Source organism: Mus caroli, chromosome 10 (genome assembly GCF_900094665.2).
Source record: "Mus caroli chromosome 10, CAROLI_EIJ_v1.1, whole genome shotgun sequence".
Classification (NCBI taxonomy): Eukaryota; Metazoa; Chordata; class Mammalia; order Rodentia; family Muridae; genus Mus; species Mus caroli.
In genome coordinates this window covers 14,694,467-14,714,789 of record NC_034579.1, presented here as the reverse complement: position 1 = coordinate 14,714,789, position 20,323 = coordinate 14,694,467, and the positions used below count along the sequence as shown (strand labels likewise).

The 20,323-nt window shown below is 41.2% G+C and overlaps 1 protein-coding gene across 1 annotated transcript in view; it reads left to right on the top strand.

Annotated features, from left to right (window-relative positions):
• Positions 1-17,342, top strand: part of Arfgef3 (ARFGEF family member 3) — a 146,413-nt gene extending 129,071 nt beyond the window's left edge. The window contains exons 27-34 of the mRNA XM_021173858.2: positions 1,357-1,485; positions 4,207-4,383; positions 5,793-5,907; positions 7,290-7,392; positions 7,625-7,756; positions 9,932-10,053; positions 12,873-14,085; positions 15,493-17,342. Coding sequence (XP_021029517.1) covers positions 1,357-1,485; positions 4,207-4,383; positions 5,793-5,907; positions 7,290-7,392; positions 7,625-7,756; positions 9,932-10,053; positions 12,873-14,085; positions 15,493-15,684 — 2,183 coding nt within the window. The 3' untranslated portion in view covers positions 15,685-17,342. The remainder of the gene's footprint in view (positions 1-1,356; positions 1,486-4,206; positions 4,384-5,792; positions 5,908-7,289; positions 7,393-7,624; positions 7,757-9,931; positions 10,054-12,872; positions 14,086-15,492) is intronic.
• Positions 17,343-20,323: the final 2,981 nt, after the last annotated feature.

Here is a 20,323-nt window from a genome sequence, read left to right as displayed (position 1 = left end):
TCTCTCTCTCTCTCTCTCTCTCTCTCTCTCTCTCTCTCTCTCTCCCTTCTCTCCTTCTCCCTGCCTTTCTATAATAAAGCTCTAAAAGCATAGAGAGTCTTTGCTCATCAAGATCTCCTGCACTCACTCTCGCAGCTGTTGGGAACCTCACCCCTCATCCCTCTTTCCTATAACCCTGGTGGCTTTAGCAAAGTAGCTGCAGGGCTCCCCAGGTAGGGCTGCCCCTTGGCCACTCCCTGAAGAGTGTGGGTCAGAGGCTTGAATGCCCACCCATGGCTGAGTGGAAAATGTTTGGCAGCTCTCCCACACCTGACAGACCAGAGAATAGGTAAAACTCTGGCAGGGTGTGGGTTCCCCTCCCACTTCCCCAGGGCCTCCTTTTTAGTTCCCAACACTACCATAGTAAACAAAGCATCTTGACTTAGATTAGGAGATATGCTGGAGCTGGAGTTGGGGGACAGTGGAAAGCTAGTTACAGAGTGTCTGTGTGAGATGACAATTTACATTGCATGATGCACACAATTAATGCCACTTAAGTTACAAAGAAAATAGTGGAAGTAGCAAATTTTATTATTTTAAAATAATAGGCAGGAAGGATAGAGATGTATCTATTTGGAAGAGAGCTTACCTCACATGAATAATGCGCTGGGTTTGATCTCCAGCACTATATAAATAGTATGATGTGTAACAAGTCCCAAAATCCCAGAACTTGGGAGATGACTGGTTATAAATTGATAATGGCATCTACCTTGTCAGCTATTATGTCCAGCTTTGTATATTCTATGTATGCTTACAATTTATATTTATATTTGCATTTTTCACTGGGCTGTAAATTATGTATATTGAAAATCCATGCATGATACTAACTGAGAATATATCAGTTCTTAAAACTGTTTATGTATTTGTATATTAGGCACATGTATGAGAGGTGGAAACTTCCAATCAGAAGTTCAAGGTCATCATTTGGTAAATAGCAAGTTTGAGGCTAGCATAGGCTACATGAGACCCTGTCTCAAAAGAAAAACAAGAGGATAGACAGAAATAAAGCTAAATGGACAATTTTATATCTGTATAATTATATGACTAGTTCCCAAGAAGTCTGACAGTCATTTCAGTCACTGCTATTTTTAGAAGTTGGAGTTCAGGAAGAATTAGAGTCTTGTTTTTTCCTTTGACTTTGTCAGACCATATTAGTTGACCTTTGCCTGCTCGTGGGCACCTAGAGCTAACACACTGTTTGACAATTGACATCCCATTGCCCTTTGCCATTCGTACATGGAATTAGCTTGGATCTTGCAAGTATTATTCTTCCTGATGCAGAGCTGGGTTTCTGAGCAGTCTGCCTTTTTTTTCCAGGTCTGATAGAAGTCTGGATCATCCTGTTGGAGCAGCTAACAGCAGCTGTGTCCAACTGTCCAAGGCAACACCAACCACCCACCTTAGATTTACTCTTTGAACTGTTGAGAGATGTTACCAAAACACCTGGTAAATGTCTATATCTGTTTCTATTGGAGTTATATGCTGTTAGACATTTAACTATTTTCAAGAAGGCATCTCTTTGGATATTTAACTGTTTTTCACTGTTAAGGCCAAGTTTCACTTACAGTAGATGCTCAGTAAATATGTATTTGATGGCTACAATGATGTTATTAGTAAGATATATCCCTGAAATTTTTACCAAAGTTGTGTTCTTTGATGCTGTTGGAGTCCCACATCAATCCATCTGTGCCATCAGTGTCTCCATAGGACAGCTGGCTTTGCCATTTGGCATGATTGCAGCCTTCTTCCTCGGCCAGATCTTACAGCCTTTGCAGCCCCAGTGCTGTTAGGAGAGATCAACTGATCCACCACTCATGAGCACATACCATACTAAGCAGCCTCTTGTCATGGTGATTGGATTTGGAAAAGGATACCTACTGCCGAAGATGGTCTCCTGTGTAGGAAAGAGACCTTAGAAATGCATCTCTTGTTCAGAGTTATTATTCATTTCAACGTTTCCTCTGTCAAAGAAACTTTTTATAGAAATGTAAGGTGTTTTTATTGGGTTTTTTTGTTTGTTTTTTATTTTGTTTTTTTTATTAGGTATTTATTTCATTTATATTTCCAATGCTATCCCAAAAATCCCCCACCCACTCACCCACTCCCACTTCTTGGCCCTGGCATTCCCCTGTACTGAGGCAGATAAAGTTTGCACGACCAATGGGCCTCTCTTTCCACTGATGGCCGACTAGGCCATCTTCTGATACATATGCAGCTAGAGACAGGAGCTCTGGGGGGTACTGGGTAGTTCATATTGTTGTTCCACCTATAGGGTTGCAGATCCCTTTAGCTCCTTGGTTACTTTCTCTAGCTCCTCCATTGGGGGCCCTGTGATCCATCCAATACCTGACTGTGAGCATCCACTTCTGTGTTTGCTAGGCCCCAGCATAGTCTCACAAGAGACAGCTATATCTGGGTCCTTTCAGCAAAATCTTGCTAGTGTACGCAATGCTGTCAGTGTTTGGAGGCTGATTATGGGATTGTTATTTTATGGGTGCTTTGCCTGCATAAATGTCTGTGTACCACATGCATACAGTACTTGGAGAGGCCAGCAGAGGGCATCGGATCCCCTGAAACTGGAGTCAGACAATTGGGAGCTAATGTAAGGGTGATTGAACTCTGAATCGAACTCTGATCCTCTGGACTAGGAAGGTTCAGTTAAGAGCAGCCAGACTTTTAATTTTAGTTTTTACTAACGGAATTAGAACCTTAATGAAGCTACTAACCAGCTCCACAGTGAGCTGTCTATTCATCATTGTGATGACTTGATTATTAACACCTGCTTAAAATTCATTGTAAATTTGTAGCTATTCTCATATGTTTAAAAATTAAAAGCATCCCACTAAACAAAGCTTGCACCATGGCTTCTAAATATATCTCATTAGTAAGCACCATTTTCAATTTTTATATGAATAGTGTTTAACGTAATAAATATATATTTGTTAAAGTCCGTTAAATACTAAAGTTTTTTAACACTAAGTGAAAAGCAGTTAATAATGCCTTGTAAATGTCATAATGTTATTCACATTTATTTTAAATGTAGAATCACCTATATGGAATTTATGCATTTAAAAATACACATTCATACATGTACATTCAAGAAGTACTTTAAGGAAATGTGTTTAAATGGAATTATATCTGTATGTAAGTGTTTTTTTTTTCAATTTTTAGAGACAGGGTTTCTCTATGTAGCCCTGGCTGTCCTAGAACTCACTCTGTGGACCAGAAATCCACCTGCCTCTGCCTCCCAAGTGCTGGGATTAAAGGTGTGCGCCACCACTGCCCAGTTGTATGTAAGTTTTTTTTTCCTCTGTATTATGTAATGTTCATGTTATCTTTGATATCTTTTTCTTTTCTTGTTGGATCTTACTGTGTAGCCCACATTGGCCTGAAACTGGTAATCTGTCTTGACCCCCAAGTGCTAGGAGTATAAGCATATGCCAGCCCACCCTATTTGTACCTTGCTTTTAAAATCAAATTTTAAAAATCTATTAGTGTTTCTTTAAAGAAGCACAAAGATAATCTTTATAGCATTGCCTACAGAATCAAAAGACAACTCACATCTTAAATTTTCATCAGCACTGAAATTGATTAATAAAGTATACCTATATATAATGAAAATAGTGATCAGTGAAAATAAGGATTGTTTAAATTTTTTGATAATGTAAACTCTGTTTTCCATAGTTATCAAAGTAGTTTTTAAAGCTCTAAGCTAGTGTGGTGGGAAATGGCTAAAATCACAGATGGCTCTGCCAGGGAAACACAAGTCCAAGAGTTCAAAGCCTGTCTGGACAACAGAGTGAGACTCAGACTATTATAAATAAAACTATATACCTTGGTGTTCCATGTAAGAATATATATAATATATTTTGACATTCTTTCCTAAATGCACATATGTGTTTATATGTTTGAATATGAGAACTAAGAGATCAAGTGGCATTTTAAATTGGTGATATTTGAATTTTTTATGTGTATTCGTATACCTGCAGAGCTATAGTCATACAAAGAAGTAAAATGCCCATTATTGCCCCCAGTGAGTTGTCAATTCTCCCCACACTTTCTCAAGAATAGGGAAAATTTTTTGAAAGAGATCTTTGATACCAGCCATAGCAAGAAGCCCCCGTCCCTCTTGGAATTGTAATTCTGACCCTCCTCTTTCCTTTTCAGGCCCTGGGTTTGGAATCTATGCAGTTGTTCACCTTCTCCTTCCTGTGATGTCTCTGTGGCTCCTCCGTAGCCACAAGGACCATTCCTACTGGGATGTGGCATCTGCTAACTTCAAGCACGCCATTGGTCTGTCCTGTGAGCTGGTGGTGGAACACATTCAAAGCTTTCTACACTCAGGTAGCTGCAGAGCCAGAGCCAGAGCCTGCCCTTGTAGGCATTGCTTCTCCAGGCTTCTCAAAGTGCTTCAAGAAACCCTGGTGCAAATGCCTTTGTTGAAGATACGATAACCTAATAGCAGGTCTAGTGTAGCTAGGCATAAGAGGAAAGGCTTAATCAAATACACAGCTTTTTAAAATCCTCATAGCCAAAGTATGCAGAGGTGGGATATCTTGTTGTTTGTGCTTTTTCATAGAAAGAAAGCAAATAAAAGAAATAGAATTTAGAAAGGCCTCTGATTACCAACATGAAGTTACTTATCAGGACAGAGATAAAGGGAAGTTCCTTAGTGCCCTGTGGCACTTTGAAAAATATACATGTTAGTGGAGAGTTATGTTGAAGTGGCAGATAGAGAAGGACAGGCAGGACAGCAGCCTGGGGACCTGAGCAGGGACCTCTGTAAGAGTCGGACTTTGCTCTCGAGCTGCTTTGGGAGGAAAAAGAAGCATAGCTTCGAAACAAAAGGGGAAAATACACAGAAGCAAGAGGCCTTCTCCCTAGAAAAGACAAAAGAGACAAAGCAGAATGTGGGCCCCAAGGAGTTTAAAGCAAGAATAGGAAATTGCGTCGATACTAAATTCAGTGAGGGTAATTTGTCCTGCAGAATAAAACTGCTGATGGTGTGGGGAGGGATTTCCACAGCTGATGGAGGAGGGAGGGATATCCACACGAAGGCAGTGAGTGTGTCTCAGGGGGTTGGTACTTTTGAGCAGGCTGTTGCCTTGCACTGAGGGGTGTGGAAGCAATGCCACTGAAAATTGCTTCTGTAGCATCACAAGGACCCTAAGGAAAACACACAGATACAGTCCTAGAGTGGACAATTAGATTGGCTTGGAGACCTCTGTTTCCTTTACTCTACAAATGCTGTGCAGATGGAAGCCAGATAGACAAAGGTTCAGAAATCACCAAGCTGAGACAGGGCTGCTTGCTTGCCCAAGAGCACCTAAATATAATTCGGTTTTCATCACCAAGAAAAGTATATTTGAATTTTTCTTTTTAGGTGCATTTTTTTCAGCAGCCCATTTTTGGGTCATATATTTATTACAGTCTGTCTTGTTTGAGTAGATTAATTATATGCTAAACTTTTCATGATACACACACGCACAATCGAACCACATATTTCATCTTTCTGTATCTACAAATGAGATGAATTATGTCAAAATTGGATAAAAGAACTCCAAGAAAAACATTGTTTTGCTATATTTTGTTTGTTTTTGACAGGCTGTAAGGGAAGGTATACAGCATTCTTTTTTCCTTTTCCCAAATGTATATCTTTTAATGTCTCAGACTTTCTTCTTTTGCCAGAGATGGCCATTCCATTCTCCCCTGTTTCACTAGAGCTTTAAGAATCTTACTCCTTCTTCCTGCAGACATCAGGTATGAGAGTATGATCAACACCATGCTGAAGGACCTCTTTGAGCTACTGGTAGTATGCGTGGCCAAGCCCACAGAAACCATCTCCAGGGTGGGCTGTTCCTGCATTAGGTGAGGAGAGGGTCCCTTGGCTCTTTACAAGGGTGGGGCTTTATCATAGAATCCCAAGAAGTTGTCTTTTATGGTAGTGACTCACTTTGTGGATTGCCTTTCAGAAATAATGTATAATTAATAGCTCCCCCTCTTTGGTGTTCAGTCAACATGTGCTTAGTGCTCGGGGGTAGAGGAGGAGGGTGAGAATTGAAGGTGGATGGAGCCTGAGATTTAGTGCCCACTGCCAGCTCCTAGTCACCAAGTAGATTGCTTCAGTCTGTTCCCGAGTTCTATGTACCACTCTGGGGGGGGGGCGCTTCTCTCAAGTCTTAGGGTCTTGCTCCAATACCCACTCCTAACAAGCTCCATTTTGGAGTCTAGAGTATTGTTTCCATGTATGATGAGGACATAAAATTCTTCTTGTGAAAATGTTACTAAATAGTTCCACTCTCCCATCTCTTTAATGTAAAGATATTGAGAACGATGATGTAACTGCCAGGTATACGTGTATAATCCCAGAACTCAGGAGGGCGATTAAAGAGACGTAGAGTTCTAAGTCACTCTAGGCTACTCAGTAAGGCCAATTCTCAAAGAAAAAAATCATAATGACTAACAGAGAGAGAATCACTGAGGGGTTTGTACATACCTACAGAGGGGTTAATTTAATACCCAGAAAGAAGGTGTGGCAAACAGGATGGTAACAATGGTGACACTTGGTTCCTACTTCAAAGAGATTTTCTTCATTCCTTTTCTATTGCTACAATAAAAACACCTTCTATAAGTTGACCAAGGCAACTCACAAAAGGAATCAATTAATTGGGCTCACAGTTCTAGAGGGTTAGAGTCCATGGTGGTGGAGCAAGGGCAGGCCAGTAGGAACTGCTAAGAGCCCACACCTCAAACTGCAATCAGAAAGCTGAGAGTACACAGCACTTAGGATGGTCAAAAGCTTTTGAAGCCTTTAAGCCATCCCTCCCCAAACAGCTACTAACTGGGGACCATGTATTTAAAGCAAAGATTTCCTGAAACATCTCATTTAAACCACCACAGTACGTCTAGGCACTCTAGCTGGGAGAACAAGATAACAGGCACAAGGAGATAAGAATAAGATAAGAGTTTGGGTCTTATTTTACATAGTTATGATTTGTAGAGGAGTGGTAATAAATGGTGTCAGAATGGGGAAATGAATAAAGGGTATATAGCCTTGCATATGAGCCTAAGATGGAAATTCATTGGTGTTTCCAAATTAAAATGGTAGATATTAGCATCTTGACAATGAAATATCAGAGAGGTGGAAGACAGGACTCCTCCTGTTAACAAAGTAATTGCAGGGTAAACCTGTGCACAATTCAACTTTGAAGACAACAGAATTTCTGGACTGAGGCCATGCCTTTTGGCAGGTACGTCCTCGTGACAGCAGGTCCCGTGTTCACGGAGGAGATGTGGAGACTTGCATGCTGTGCCCTTCAGGATGCCTTCTCAGCCACCCTCAAGCCAGTGAAGGTAAGATGCCACAATGAGGGATGCAAAATTGTTTTCTTCTTCCTTGGCCCCCTGAGGCTTGGTCAGTCTGAACACCTGACTTCTGCTTACTTTCTCATATGAGGAAGTTGCACAGTAGCAGAGCATGAGGAAAGAAAAATCCTACGTTGGTTATCTTATCCATGTCAGGCTCGAGACTGGGCCTGTCACTGAACTGAGACAAACCCTATGAACACCTGCTGTTCCTCCCTAGGACCTGCTAGGCTGCTTCCATGGTGGTACAGAGGGCTTCAGTGGAGAAGGCTGCCAGGTGCGTGTAGCAGCACCCTCTTCCTCCCCGAGTGCTGAGGCTGAGTACTGGCGCATCCGGGCCATGGCCCAGCAGGTAAGAGCTGGAGTGTGGGTGTTGGGGACTCCAGGAGCTAGAATGCATCATCTTGTATGTCCGGCATCACCAGGACCTTCTATCTCTTGCCGACATACACATTGAGGCCTTGAGGTTTTGCCAGTATCATTTTCCCACTGGAATGAATGGCTTTAGCTCATTCTTGCAACACCATCTTTGCTGGTTGCATCCTTTAGTTCTCAGATCAGAGCCTATCTTATAGCCTGGATTCCATCTACACCTTGCTTAGGCTACTTAGAAGAGTTTTCTAAATACATAGAAGGATTTTCTAAATACTATTGCTGCTAAATATGAGTGACTAAAGATGGTTTGTGTATTACATTTTTATCACCTATTACTGATCACAGTCCTTAATAGTTTTGAATGACTTAGCACATTTGAGTTAAATTTCTCCATACAACCTGGGTTTGGTTGTTAGCGCCCACATCAGGGAATCTGTTGAGAAGTTTCCTGGTTGCTTCTGAAGGAATTCCCCCAGCAGCAAATGAGACAAGAAAGATCCTTCCACATTCAACTTCTCACCTCCTCTATTGAGCACACTCATAATGTCCTAGGACATGACTATTGGCTCTGAAGGAAGAGGCATGTCCATAGGAGCATCCATATTGTTTATACAGAAGAAGGGACAAAAGAAAAGTAAGGCTGTTTTGAAGAGCCTCTTCAACAGGGTGGCAACTATAGCCAGGGTAGCTCCCATGAGAGATAAGCCTCTAACCAGGAAGCTGTGACAGCTGGCTCAGTTTTCACATGGTATCTTCACCTATGTTCAAGCATGAATTAAGAATATAAAAATAACAGCTGGACATGGGGGCTAATGTCTACAGTTCAGCACAAGGAGGCAGAGGGAGCTCGAATGCAGGCTAACTTAGGCTATAGAGTGAGTTCCAAGTCAGCTTGGTGATCCCGTTTCAAACTCAATGACCAATGGAAACATCAGTAGAGAACCCTGTTCTGAAATCAGTGGTTAGTGGAGAACAGGGAGTTATTTCACGTCAAAGTGTTTCTTTCTTTCCTCATTTCCAACTTTCTATATTTACAGTTAAAAAAAAAAAGCTAGTTTGTTCAATTAAAAATTAGTCCCATTAAAATGGGGGAAAGTTTCCTTGAAAAGATGATCTTGGTATTTTCAGTCGCTTCTACCTAAGGCACATTAGTAGTCCTGATAGAGTGGTCCAGTAAGGAGCTGAGAGTCTTAGCCTCATTCGTTTGTTTGTTTGTTTGTTTGAGACACAGTCCTGGCTATGCTGGAGCTCACAGTGGTCTGTCTGCCTCTGTTTCCTGAGTACTGGGATGAAAGGCACAAACCGCCATGCTTGGCTGAGTCTTAGTTTCTCATTCCTGACTTGGATATAAAAATCAGAGATAAGGGGATATGGCAAAGTGTAAGGTACTTGCCTAGCATGTGTAAGTCCCTCCAGAACTGATACATACATATATGTACATATACGTATATATTTTTTAAACACACACACACATTTGCTTATAGCTCCTGTCCTGGTTAGTTTTTTGTCACCTTGACACAGCTAGGGTCATCTGGGAAACCTCAGTTGAAAACATTTCTCCATCAGATTGGCTTTTGATCATGTTCCTGATTAATGATGAATGTGGAGCCACCCCTGGGCTGGCATTCCTGGGTGAATAAGAAAGCAGTCTGAGCAAGTCATGGGACAAAGTCAGTAAGCTGCAGTCTTCCATGGTCACTGCTTCAATTCTTGCCTCCTGGTCCCTGTATGAGACCTAGTCCTGACTTTCTTCCTAGATGGACTATGACCTGAAAGTTGTAAGGTGAAATTAACCCTTTTCTCGCCAAGTTGCTTATGGTCACGGTGTGTATCACAGCAATAGAAAGCAAATCGGGTACAAGCCTAATGTATTTCTTATTGCTACCTAGTTCAATACTTGGAGTATAATGAACTGACATGTGATAGAACACTAATCGTTTTATTAGTGTTGGCAGCATTTATTATTTGTTCTGCATATGTTATGTACTTGTATCTTTAATTCATCAGCTATAGCAGGTGGAAGTCATTGTCTTCCCGTTTTATAGGTAAAGACATGGGTACAAAATAGATTACTTACCCAGGGCTACTAGCAACCTGTCAGTAGAGTTGGTAGATGTGGGCTTCTGAACCGTCCCTTTGTATATGTCTGCAGGTGTTTATGTTGGACACCCAGTGCTCACCAAAGACTCCAAACAACTTCGATCACGCGCAGTCCTGTCAGCTCATCATTGAACTGCCTCATGATGAGAAACCAAATGGACATGCCAAGAAAAGGTACTCTGTTGTACACACAGACCTCATGAATACGAAAGCTCACCAACTCCCACACTCTAGCTAGGCACACTAACCACATTGTAGAGTCACTTAACAGTGGTTTCCATAAAAATGGGAAGCCTTTTAACCAAATGCCATGCATGTCATGTTTATTATTTAATCTGCCATAGGGAACTAACACAGGCTAGGTGACTGACAGAACAGGTGTATTTTCTCACAGTTTTGAAGACTGAAAGACTTCTTTTGGCTTGTGGATGGCTGTCTGAGACCTCACATGATGGCTCCCCTGTTTTTTAATACAGATTTCCTCTAGCAAAGGCTGTGTGTACACTGGATTCAGATCCACCAAATGACCTCATTTTTACTTAACTATCTTCCTGAAGACCCTTCCTGTAAATATGGTCGCATTCTGACGAGGAATTGGGAGTTCAGTATATGCATTTGGACAGGATACACTCCAGCTCATAAAATCATGTGTGTAATATTTAGAGATTATTAAATTTTAACACAAAAATCAGAACAATCAGTTGTACCCAGAATCCAAGGCCAGCTAGACATTATAGCAAGACTGGTTGAAATATGGTAACTACCAAATTTCAGGAATGGTAAAATTCAGACCATTTCAATGAAGACATACAACTCTGCTGTCAAGAGGCAAAAAGATCCCTGTCTTACCAGAAGGGGAAAAACAGTTTCTCTTTTTAAATACTGTTATCCAGCCTGAAAATCCTGGATTTCTGAGCTGGAAACAAAGCTCCCTGGTTTTGCTTCAACACATTAATAGTAACGATTGCTTATTTAACACTGTATAAAGGCACAACAGATAAAATTCCACTTTCATTTTAACCCATGGGGACAAGAAAAGCCAACTTAAGTATCCAAGAGTATGCAGTCATCCAGCAGGAAAGCCAGAAGTGCAACAAAGGTCTGTCAGAGCCCAGGAGCTCAGCCCTTCACCACTTTGGGGAGCAAGGTAGGGTAGTGGACTGGGGTTTGCGTTCCTCCAAACTTGTATTTTAATCCTAGCTGCTCAGGTTATGCTTAGAAGGTAGGAACTTTGGTAAATCATGATGGCTGAACCCTTCATGAACGGGATTAATGCCATTAAAAGAAACAGGAGCAATCCCCGTCACTATATTAAGGGCACAGCTAAAAGACAGCTTCTACAGCTACCAGAATCCAGCCATACTGATACTCTATTCTTCCTACATACAAAACAGTATGAAATCAACCTCTTTGATTATAAACAGGGCAATCTTTAGGATTTCTCTATAGCTAAGACAGTTGTTGCTATTGCAAAGGCTCTTGGTAACTTGTGTAACAGCTTGTTAATATAGCTATTTGAATACTATAACCATTTAGGTTACATTTCCAGGGACTATTTTAGCTAAGCATTTGGTGTACCAAAAATACATGGAATATATATTTAAGTTATGAAATATGAATAAAATAAAATATTCATGAGCCTGTCATGCAAAAGAGCTTTAACCAGTAGCCCATGAATTCTTCCCAGATTCTAGCTTCTGTCTCCCCAGCGTCGACTTTTAAGTTGTCTACTTTCTATGTTAAAGATTATAAAAAACTAAGATACTGCTACGCCATTTGAAGATGTTACTTTGAAATAAAGATGATAGAAAAGCGAGTAGATCTGTAAAGGACTTCCCTTTTAATTTGGATCCTAATGTTGTAGACCTGGAAGTACTTAGAGCAAATTGGTAATGTTCTAGTTTCCTTCCTGTTTCTGTGATAACACTCAGACCAAAAGGAACTGGAGGAAGAAAGGGTTTATTTGGCTTACACTTCCAGATCATAGTCCATCATTGAAGGAAGTCATGGCAGGAACTTGAATCACAAACCATAAATTTGGTGTCTCTCTCACAGTCTCATGCTTCACTAATTTCCGTATACCCCAGACTTCCTGCTTAGGAAATGCTGCGTCCACAGTGATCTGGCGTTTCCTAAAGGCACTCAATTCACCCCCTCACAGACCAATGTCCACAGACCAATATGATTAAGTCTCAATTGAAATGTTTTATTAGGTGACTCTAGACTTTTGTCAAGTTGACCCCTAATGCTAATTAGGACAGGTAGCTTCTAGAACCTTCTGGAGTGTAATAAATATTCAGGTTTCCTAATACTGAATAACTTATAAAAAATATCTACATAGGAGCTGGGAGAAAGGGAAGAGGGTGAGTTCCTGTTTAATGTAAAGAATTTCTCCCAGAGATGAAGAAAAGTTTCTATAGAGACAGTGATGTTTATATCAGCATGGTAACTACACTTAGAACCAATAAATTGGATAGTTAAAAAACAGTTGTGCATGTGTGTAAGAAAACAGGGCAAAAGGTTGGAAGGGTTAGGGTGTTCTGGCTTATAATTATACCTGTTTTTTTTTTTATTAAATGCTGTTTTTATTTCCTATAGCTTGATAACTCAGTATCTTCTTACAGCCTACAGCTCCTAGATTTTAAAAAGAGCCAGGAATTCTATCAGCCATGATTAAAATAGCTTTCCTCCTTTAAAATTAGATATTAAAGTGCAAGCAAGATGGCTCAATGGGTAAAGGTAATTACAGCCAGGTTTGATGGCTTAAGTTAGATCCCCCTGTACACTCATCATTGTGGAAGTGGAGAACTGAATCCCACCAGTTGTCCTCTGACCTCCACACACATAAGTAATTCAAAATTTCTGAACACAGATTTAGTTTGGAGTTTCACGTGTTCTGAAATGGACCATGCCTGTCTTGCTGTGAAAGAAGAAAAAATAAATAAATAAAAAGGCAGAAAGCCACTAACCAGCTCCTGTCTTTGCTTCTGAAGTGTCTCTTTCAGGGAGATTGTGGTTAGCTTGCTCTCGCACCAAGTGCTGCTCCAGAACCTGTATGACATTCTGCTGGAAGAGTTTGTCAAAGGCCCCTCTCCGGGAGAGGAGAAGACAGTCCAAGTACCAGACACCAAGCTGGCCGGCTTCCTCAGATACATTTCCATGCAGAACCTGGCTGTGATATTTGACCTGCTGCTGGACTCCTACAGGACGGCCCGGGAATTCGACACCAGCCCAGGGCTGAAATGCCTGCTAAAGAAAGTGTCTGGCATTGGAGGAGCAGCCAATCTCTACCGCCAGTCGGCCATGAGCTTTAACATTTACTTTCACGCCCTGGTTTGCGCGGTTCTCACCAACCAAGAAACGATCACAGCCGAGCAAGTAAAGAAAGTGCTATTCGAAGAGGAGGAGAGAAGCTCGGATTCCTCCCAACAGTGCTCATCGGAGGATGAAGACATCTTTGAGGAGACTGCGCAGGTGAGCCCCCCACGAGGCAAGGAGAAAAGGCAATGGCGGGCACGCCTGCCGTCGCTCAGTGTGCAGCCAGTAAGCAATGCAGACTGGGTGTGGCTGGTCAAGAGGCTGCACAAGCTGTGCATGGAGCTCTGTAACCACTACATCCAGATGTACCTGGACCTGGAGAGCAGCTTAGAGGAGCCACTTACCTTCAAGAGCGACCCGTTCTTCATTCTCCCTTCCTTCCAATCCGAATCGTCCACCCCATCAACAGGTGGCTTCTCCGGGAAAAACACACCCTCGGAAGATGACCGCAGGGAGCACCTGAGTGAGCCTCAAAGTCTGAGGGTCGGCAGTGGGGACATGCTGATGCTGCCTCCCAGCCCCAAGACAGAGAAGAAGGATCCTGGCCGCAAGAAAGAGTGGTGGGAGAGTGCAGGGAATAAGATTTGCACAATGGCCGCTGACAAGACCATCTCAAAGCTGATGACTGAGTACAAGAAGAGAAGGCAGCCACATAACCTGCCCCCATTCCCCAAGGAAGTCAAAGTGGATAAGAAAGGGGAGCCCTTGGGGCCCCGGGGTCCTGACTCCCCGCTGCTTCAGCGGCCACAGCATCTCATAGACCAAGGGCAGATGCGCCATTCCTTCAGCGCAGGCCCAGAGCTACTGAGGCAGGAGAAGAGACCTCGTTCAGGCTCCACAGGAAGCTCCCTTAGTGTCTCTGTGCGGGATGCAGAAGCACAGATCCAGGTCAGTTCCTGCTAGCCGTTTTCTCGGTTACAGATAACAAAAGTGTCCCCCTTGCAGAGTCTGCATCCTCAAAGATGTGATGGAAACCAAGGGGGACTGAGGGTCGAAATCGGGTGGCTGAGTGCCTGCCACTGCCCTCAATGTAGAAAGCCTTGGGTTACATCTGTCAGCAATGCTCTGAACTAAGTCCTGTAAATCTGAAATTCCAGCACGTAGGAAGTGAAGGCAGAGAGAGAGTTCAATATTATGCTTGGCTACCTTTGAGCTACATGCTGTGGACAGCTCAGGCTACAGAAGAGGGAGAGGGGATAGAGAGATCTGACACATAGCAGATTATGTAAATCATACCTCCAAGTCAGAAAATGACTGGGCCTAGGCTGTGGCCTCTGCTGAGGAAACAAATTTTTCTTCTCAGATCACTTTAAAAACCATTTTTCTATGTTGTGACCTATTACTGAGAAGTAGGAAGCCACATGTATAAAATTGGTGGGCTTTAGCTGCCATTGAGTCCTCCTGTTGTTGCTCGAATGTGGCACTGATGGTGTTCTGAACAGTGTTTAGAGGGAAAAGCCCAAGCAATGCTACTGAATTAAAACAATGAATTATTTCTAACCATGTTGAGCACACATAAAGCCTGTTAAAGTGAGTTTGAGCAGAAAACAGCATTGTTAGTGTTTATTCGGTTAAAGGAAACATGGAAACAAAGAACTAGGAAGGTTCTAGATAAAGTCCTTTCTTGTAGAATCTTGCTACAGAAGCAGTACATCAAAAGATAGAGGATCCTACATCCCTCGGAACAAACATGCAGGTACATACACTTGAAATTAGTATGCCTCTTGCAAGACTTTTTCTTTGAAACTCTACATAGAAGTAAACTTGGTAAGACAGAATCTGTATAAGTTGTACTAAACTCATTTCTTCAGTACCAGGGATTGACCCAAGGTTCCACGCATGCAAGGCAAGCCCTCTACTATGAGGGGCATCCTGATTTGGACTGAAAAACTTTTTTTAACTATTCAGTAACAATGAGATAGGTATTTATTTCTCAGCAGATAAGTTTCATGGTAAATCCTGTATCTTAACTGGTTTATCATGTGTTGGGGTTTTAATGATTTTGCATCTTCTTCGAAATTAAGGAAGAACTATCCCAAGTGATCCAGGTGTTAGCAGACAGCTGATTGAACTCCCAAATGCTCTGTAGACATTTGCTCTTCCTAGATGATTCTCTGTCATCCTCCAATATGTGAAATAAAAACTACTTTATTATTAAAGGTCTTTAAGTTTTAGAACTATATCCTGTCTAAGCCTGATTTTAAAAAAGAACAACAATGAAAAAAATAACATAATTCATATGGCACTTGCAAAGCCATGAGATAGCCAGTAATTCTCTTCCATCCTTTCTCATAGGCGTGGACCAACATGGTGCTAACTGTTCTCAATCAGATTCAGATCCTTCCAGACCAGACCTTCACTGCTCTCCAGCCAGCCGTGTTCCCATGCATCAGCCAGCTGACCTGTCACGTAACTGACATCCGAGTCCGTCAAGCTGTGAGGGAATGGCTGGGAAGAGTGGGCCGTGTCTATGACATCATTACTTAGAGGACTCAAATCCTAAGGAAATGCCTACAGCATCTGCCTGTCCATCCAGCTGACTGCATTTTCCCAACCACCATCCCACTCAAACCAGGTCTCTGAGAAACTAGTTCTCTGGAACCTAGTAACAAAGCTTTTTCTAAGCTCTCCTTAACTAGTCAACCTTGGGTTAGTCTGGATGCCAACATAGTATACAAGTGGCAGTAGTGATCTCTGGCCTTGAACATTATTACAGAAGAGTCCACATTACTTGATACATTTCTAAATTTAATTTCCAAGTGCATTTGCTTGCAGTATTATTACCCAAATGGGTCATTTTCAACACTTTCCCTTGGAAGCCCTTGGCTGATCCATTTTGAGTCATCATTTTCACAACTAAGTCCTAAGAAAACATTTGCCGGTAAGTCAAGCTGGTATAAAGTCATATATCTGGCACCAGACATAATTAATCAGAAAAACGTATAATCTGATTATAGTTTGGTTGGGAAGAAAACTGCAGAAGTGTTTTGTTTTTTTTTTTCTCAGTGTTCCAATCAAGAAAGAAATTACTTCTAAAATATATTCAGGAACATTTCAACGTTATTCTTAAGGTTTTTAGATTTTTATGTTAATATTCATAAATTCCCCAGGTAAGGTACTGTTGTGCCTTTATGTCTCTGTTTTTAAAGGAAGGAAATTCTTTCCAAGCATGATTTTAAGTCTGTGACATTAACATGAAGCACCCAGTGGTGCATGTTGTCATGAGACTTGATACTGACTACCCTGTGTGTACCATGAGTCTTTGCTTCTGTTTCCAAGGCAGACAAAGAAAAGAAAGAAAATTGGTGCCTTAGTCTTTGTTGCACAGATATTTCTATGCCCCACAATTATCTCAACAATAATGTACGACACTCAGTTTTAAGAAAGATTTAGATTCATTTTATATCAGTATCTTTTGGAGGAAAGGAACTCAGAGTCCTCCATTTGGTGAGCATACTTCTCAGGGGAGGGGCAAGAACTGTGGGATGGGAAGACAGCTGGAAGGGGTGGGCTGGGGCTGTGATAGAATCATTGTAAGTCTTCAACTACAATACAGTTGTGAAATGATGGTGTCGGTTATACACACATTAGACTGAATGGGAAGGGACATAGTGAATTTAGAAAACTATTTTTTTTCTATATAAAACATTTCTCTCTAGTAAATTTACTCTCTTTTAACTCATGTTATTCAGACCAATATTTTACCTGGAAATTTCTTTTTCTAAGTATTATTAGACAATGACTTTGAAATATAGACCCATATCGATTGGGGGTTAATAACTGAGCCTGAGGCTTATACATACTTAGGAACCACAGCTCCCCCAGAGCCCTTACCACAATATATTTTATATTTTTTACATTATAATAATGACTAAAGCTTTTTAGACAAGCCCACTTACACTCTATAGTATAGGATTAGTTACTGAAGCATTCATGGCATTTAACCAGTGCCTAAAAGTGTATTCATGCATCATCCTCTAAAAATGAAACCTCCACTCTTAAGTATTGAAGGATTTAAGAGGGATTGAACTTTATCCAGTGGTAATATTCATAAACGTCAACCTCTGCGAGAACTATATAGATATCCACAGGATCAGAGCAAGGCTTTTCAGCGTATGTAGAAAGTCAAAAAAAAAAAAAAAAAAGTCCCCATTATTCAACACATTGCCTAAACAACTCAGAGCATAGAGGACATTTTCCTATCCCACAAAGCAATCTTTCCCTCTAGACAGTGAATCAACTCGGGTAATAAGTTTAAAAACTAAGCTAAACATGTTTTAGTTTCTCTGTTTACTTATGTTGGCAATCAAACCAAGGCTTTGTGCAAACAACATAGATGTTCTACACTATTGAGCTGTGTATCTTAACTGTTGGAATATACAATGAATTATTTTACCTTCAACTTTTGATTTTATGTATCTTGTAAATGCAGTTGAGATTTAAAGATGTTATTCTTCTAATTTAACTTAACAAAAGCAGTATACCCTAGTTGTTTCCTTTTGTAGATTCTTTGGAAAATCTGTTCTTGGTCAGCCAGGTAGTACCTCTATTTACTAGAAAAAGGTCTTTGGTGAACCAGATTACAGAATTATAGCATGTCACAAAATGTGGCTCTTCACAAAGTATAAAAGCCAGTTTCCTTGTACAAATACCCCAGAAGTATGTTAGTTACTTGTTCTGAAATAAGACCCCATCCTCCCTCAGACTGGCTACTAAAAGCATACAAGACTAGTTTATGAAAGTGTTCTCTAACATCCTAATTGTGGGTCTTGAGAATAAAAGAATGAGATGTACCCAACTCCTTACCTGCAATGTTGTAAATATTGGCATAGCCTCCTATTAATCCTTTGTGAGTCCATTCCAAGTCCCACTTTGTTCTCAGACCTCCTCCAAGCCTCTCCAGAAATGACCGGTGCATCCTTCAGAGTCCAGCCAGAGGGGAGGTGTTTATAGTTTCAAATGGAGCATTGCTCAATGCAAAGTCATAGCCAGTGAGTAGTAACTTCAGTTACGTTGTTCTCTAGGTAAGAGGAATGACAAGCAGTTAGGGGGCTTGGATGGACAAAGGCCCCTTCCTTCACCCAGTCAGTCTCTTTCAGTGTCTAGTCTCTGCCTTTACCCCTCTCTTCTTTCACTCCTACCACAGTCTCTGAATAGGCCCTGTAGTTTTTCCCTAGTCACTTAGACTGAAGATCAAGGTCAAAGTGAGCTTTTGAACTTTAAAACAGTCATTAGCAGAATACACAGTGATGTACAGAAGTAAGTAGAGCAGGGTTTTATGTGTTGCTTTCAGTTGCTTGTATTTACCAAAAGTATATTGCTTGAGGTTAAAATTTTTTCTTTTCATAGAAAAGTATATGCATTGAAACAGGCAACATAGTACCACCTAAGCCAGGCATGATGATACATGTGTGTCATCCCAGCATGGTACACACCCATAGTCCCAGTACTCAGAAGGTAAAAGCAGGAAAATGGAAATTCAAGGGCATTTTAAGTCACACTGGGATTCGAAGCCAGCCCTGCAACATGAAATCCTGTAGAACAAGGTATCAGTTTTAATAGTGGAAGGGCCTCCCTCAGCTCTTACATCTCTCAGCTAGCTTAAAGATATTTAAGGCTCCCTCTACATACTCTGTTTTCTTCTTCCCTTTAGGATAGCCCCATATTTCTACATGAAGACAAAATTAGAACACATTTTGTCAGTTTTGATTATTTAATCACTAACCATAAGGACCTGGAAAAATGCTAACAGGCATTACAGATCAGATTCCAGTATTTTAAATCAAGCCAGATATATGCCTATAACCCCAGCACAGGAGAGGATAAGGAAACAAGAGTGACCTCCAGGACAGCCTGGGCTACAGTGTAAGCCCTGTCTCAAAAACACAAATGTTAATGTCTAAAGTACTTTTCACTTCAATTCCTGGTATGATGAACAACACAGGCTTCTTGTTTAAAAAAAAAAAGAATACCTCTACAGTTAATAGAGACCAATAGCCTTAACTATAGGAAGATACCAGAGTATCTCAATAGAGTTTTGTAATCTCCGAACTACTTAGATAAGAAAGGTTCCTTTTTTAAATAGAAAATCTATGGCTGGAGAGATGGTTCTGGGGTTAAGAGTACTGGCTGCTCTCTCAAAAGACTCAGGTTTGGTTCTCAGTACTCACATGGTGTCTCATAACTATCTCTGACTCCACTGTCAGGGGATATGATGCCGCCTTCTGATCTCTGAGGGCACCAGCCACACACATGGCATGCAGACATGAAGGCAGACAAATACTCAGAGAATAAAAATAGTTGCTGGAAAAAAATTAAAATCTGTTATCAGTCCCACCAACTAAACAGAAGGGAGGCCTTTCTTTAAAGCTGGTAACACTGGATGCCACCGAGCAGGGCCTTCTTATAGTAACTTTATAAAACCTTCTTGGCTTTTTCTAGTTAAGTTCACAGACCCAGAGAGGTTCATAAATTTGTCTGAAATAGAAAATAAGGGGCAAACTTGTTTGCAGAGAAATATCCTTGAGTTGAAAGGCCACATGCCTCCTCAAATGTTGGTCTGTCAGCACTGAGCAAGCTCTGCAGTGTGAGAGAATGGGGAAGTCTCGAGGCCTTCCTTAGATGGTTAAAATTAAAATATATGCTTGATAGGTCTGTCTGGAATATTGTGTGGATTTTAAAGGTGTGACTTAAAAGTAATGTCTTTATAATGGAAACATAAAGGATATCCTTATTTATGCCTTAATCCCAAGGAAAACATTTAGTGTTACAGTAAAAATGTAGTAACATTAGAGAGAAACATGCCTGGCTGAGTGTAAGAGCATCCATAGAAACATGGCAGCCTGCACGGACAGGGGCATGTGTAGTTTGTGAACTTTTCGTATATCATTTAACCAACAAAGTGCCCTGCGGCCAGCAGAGCACCTTTGCCGGCTTCCCCAGTAAATACCAAGCTTATACCTGTCACCACCAAAGCTTGCAGATACACTGAAATAACCCTCCTCCCAAACGGACACGTCCTTGGAAAAGGACACAGCAGTTTGCACAAGGTGGACTGAAGTTCTAGGTAGGACAGTGTGTATAGGACCATGTGCTGCTCCCCGACACCTCTACCTGCTTCATAGGT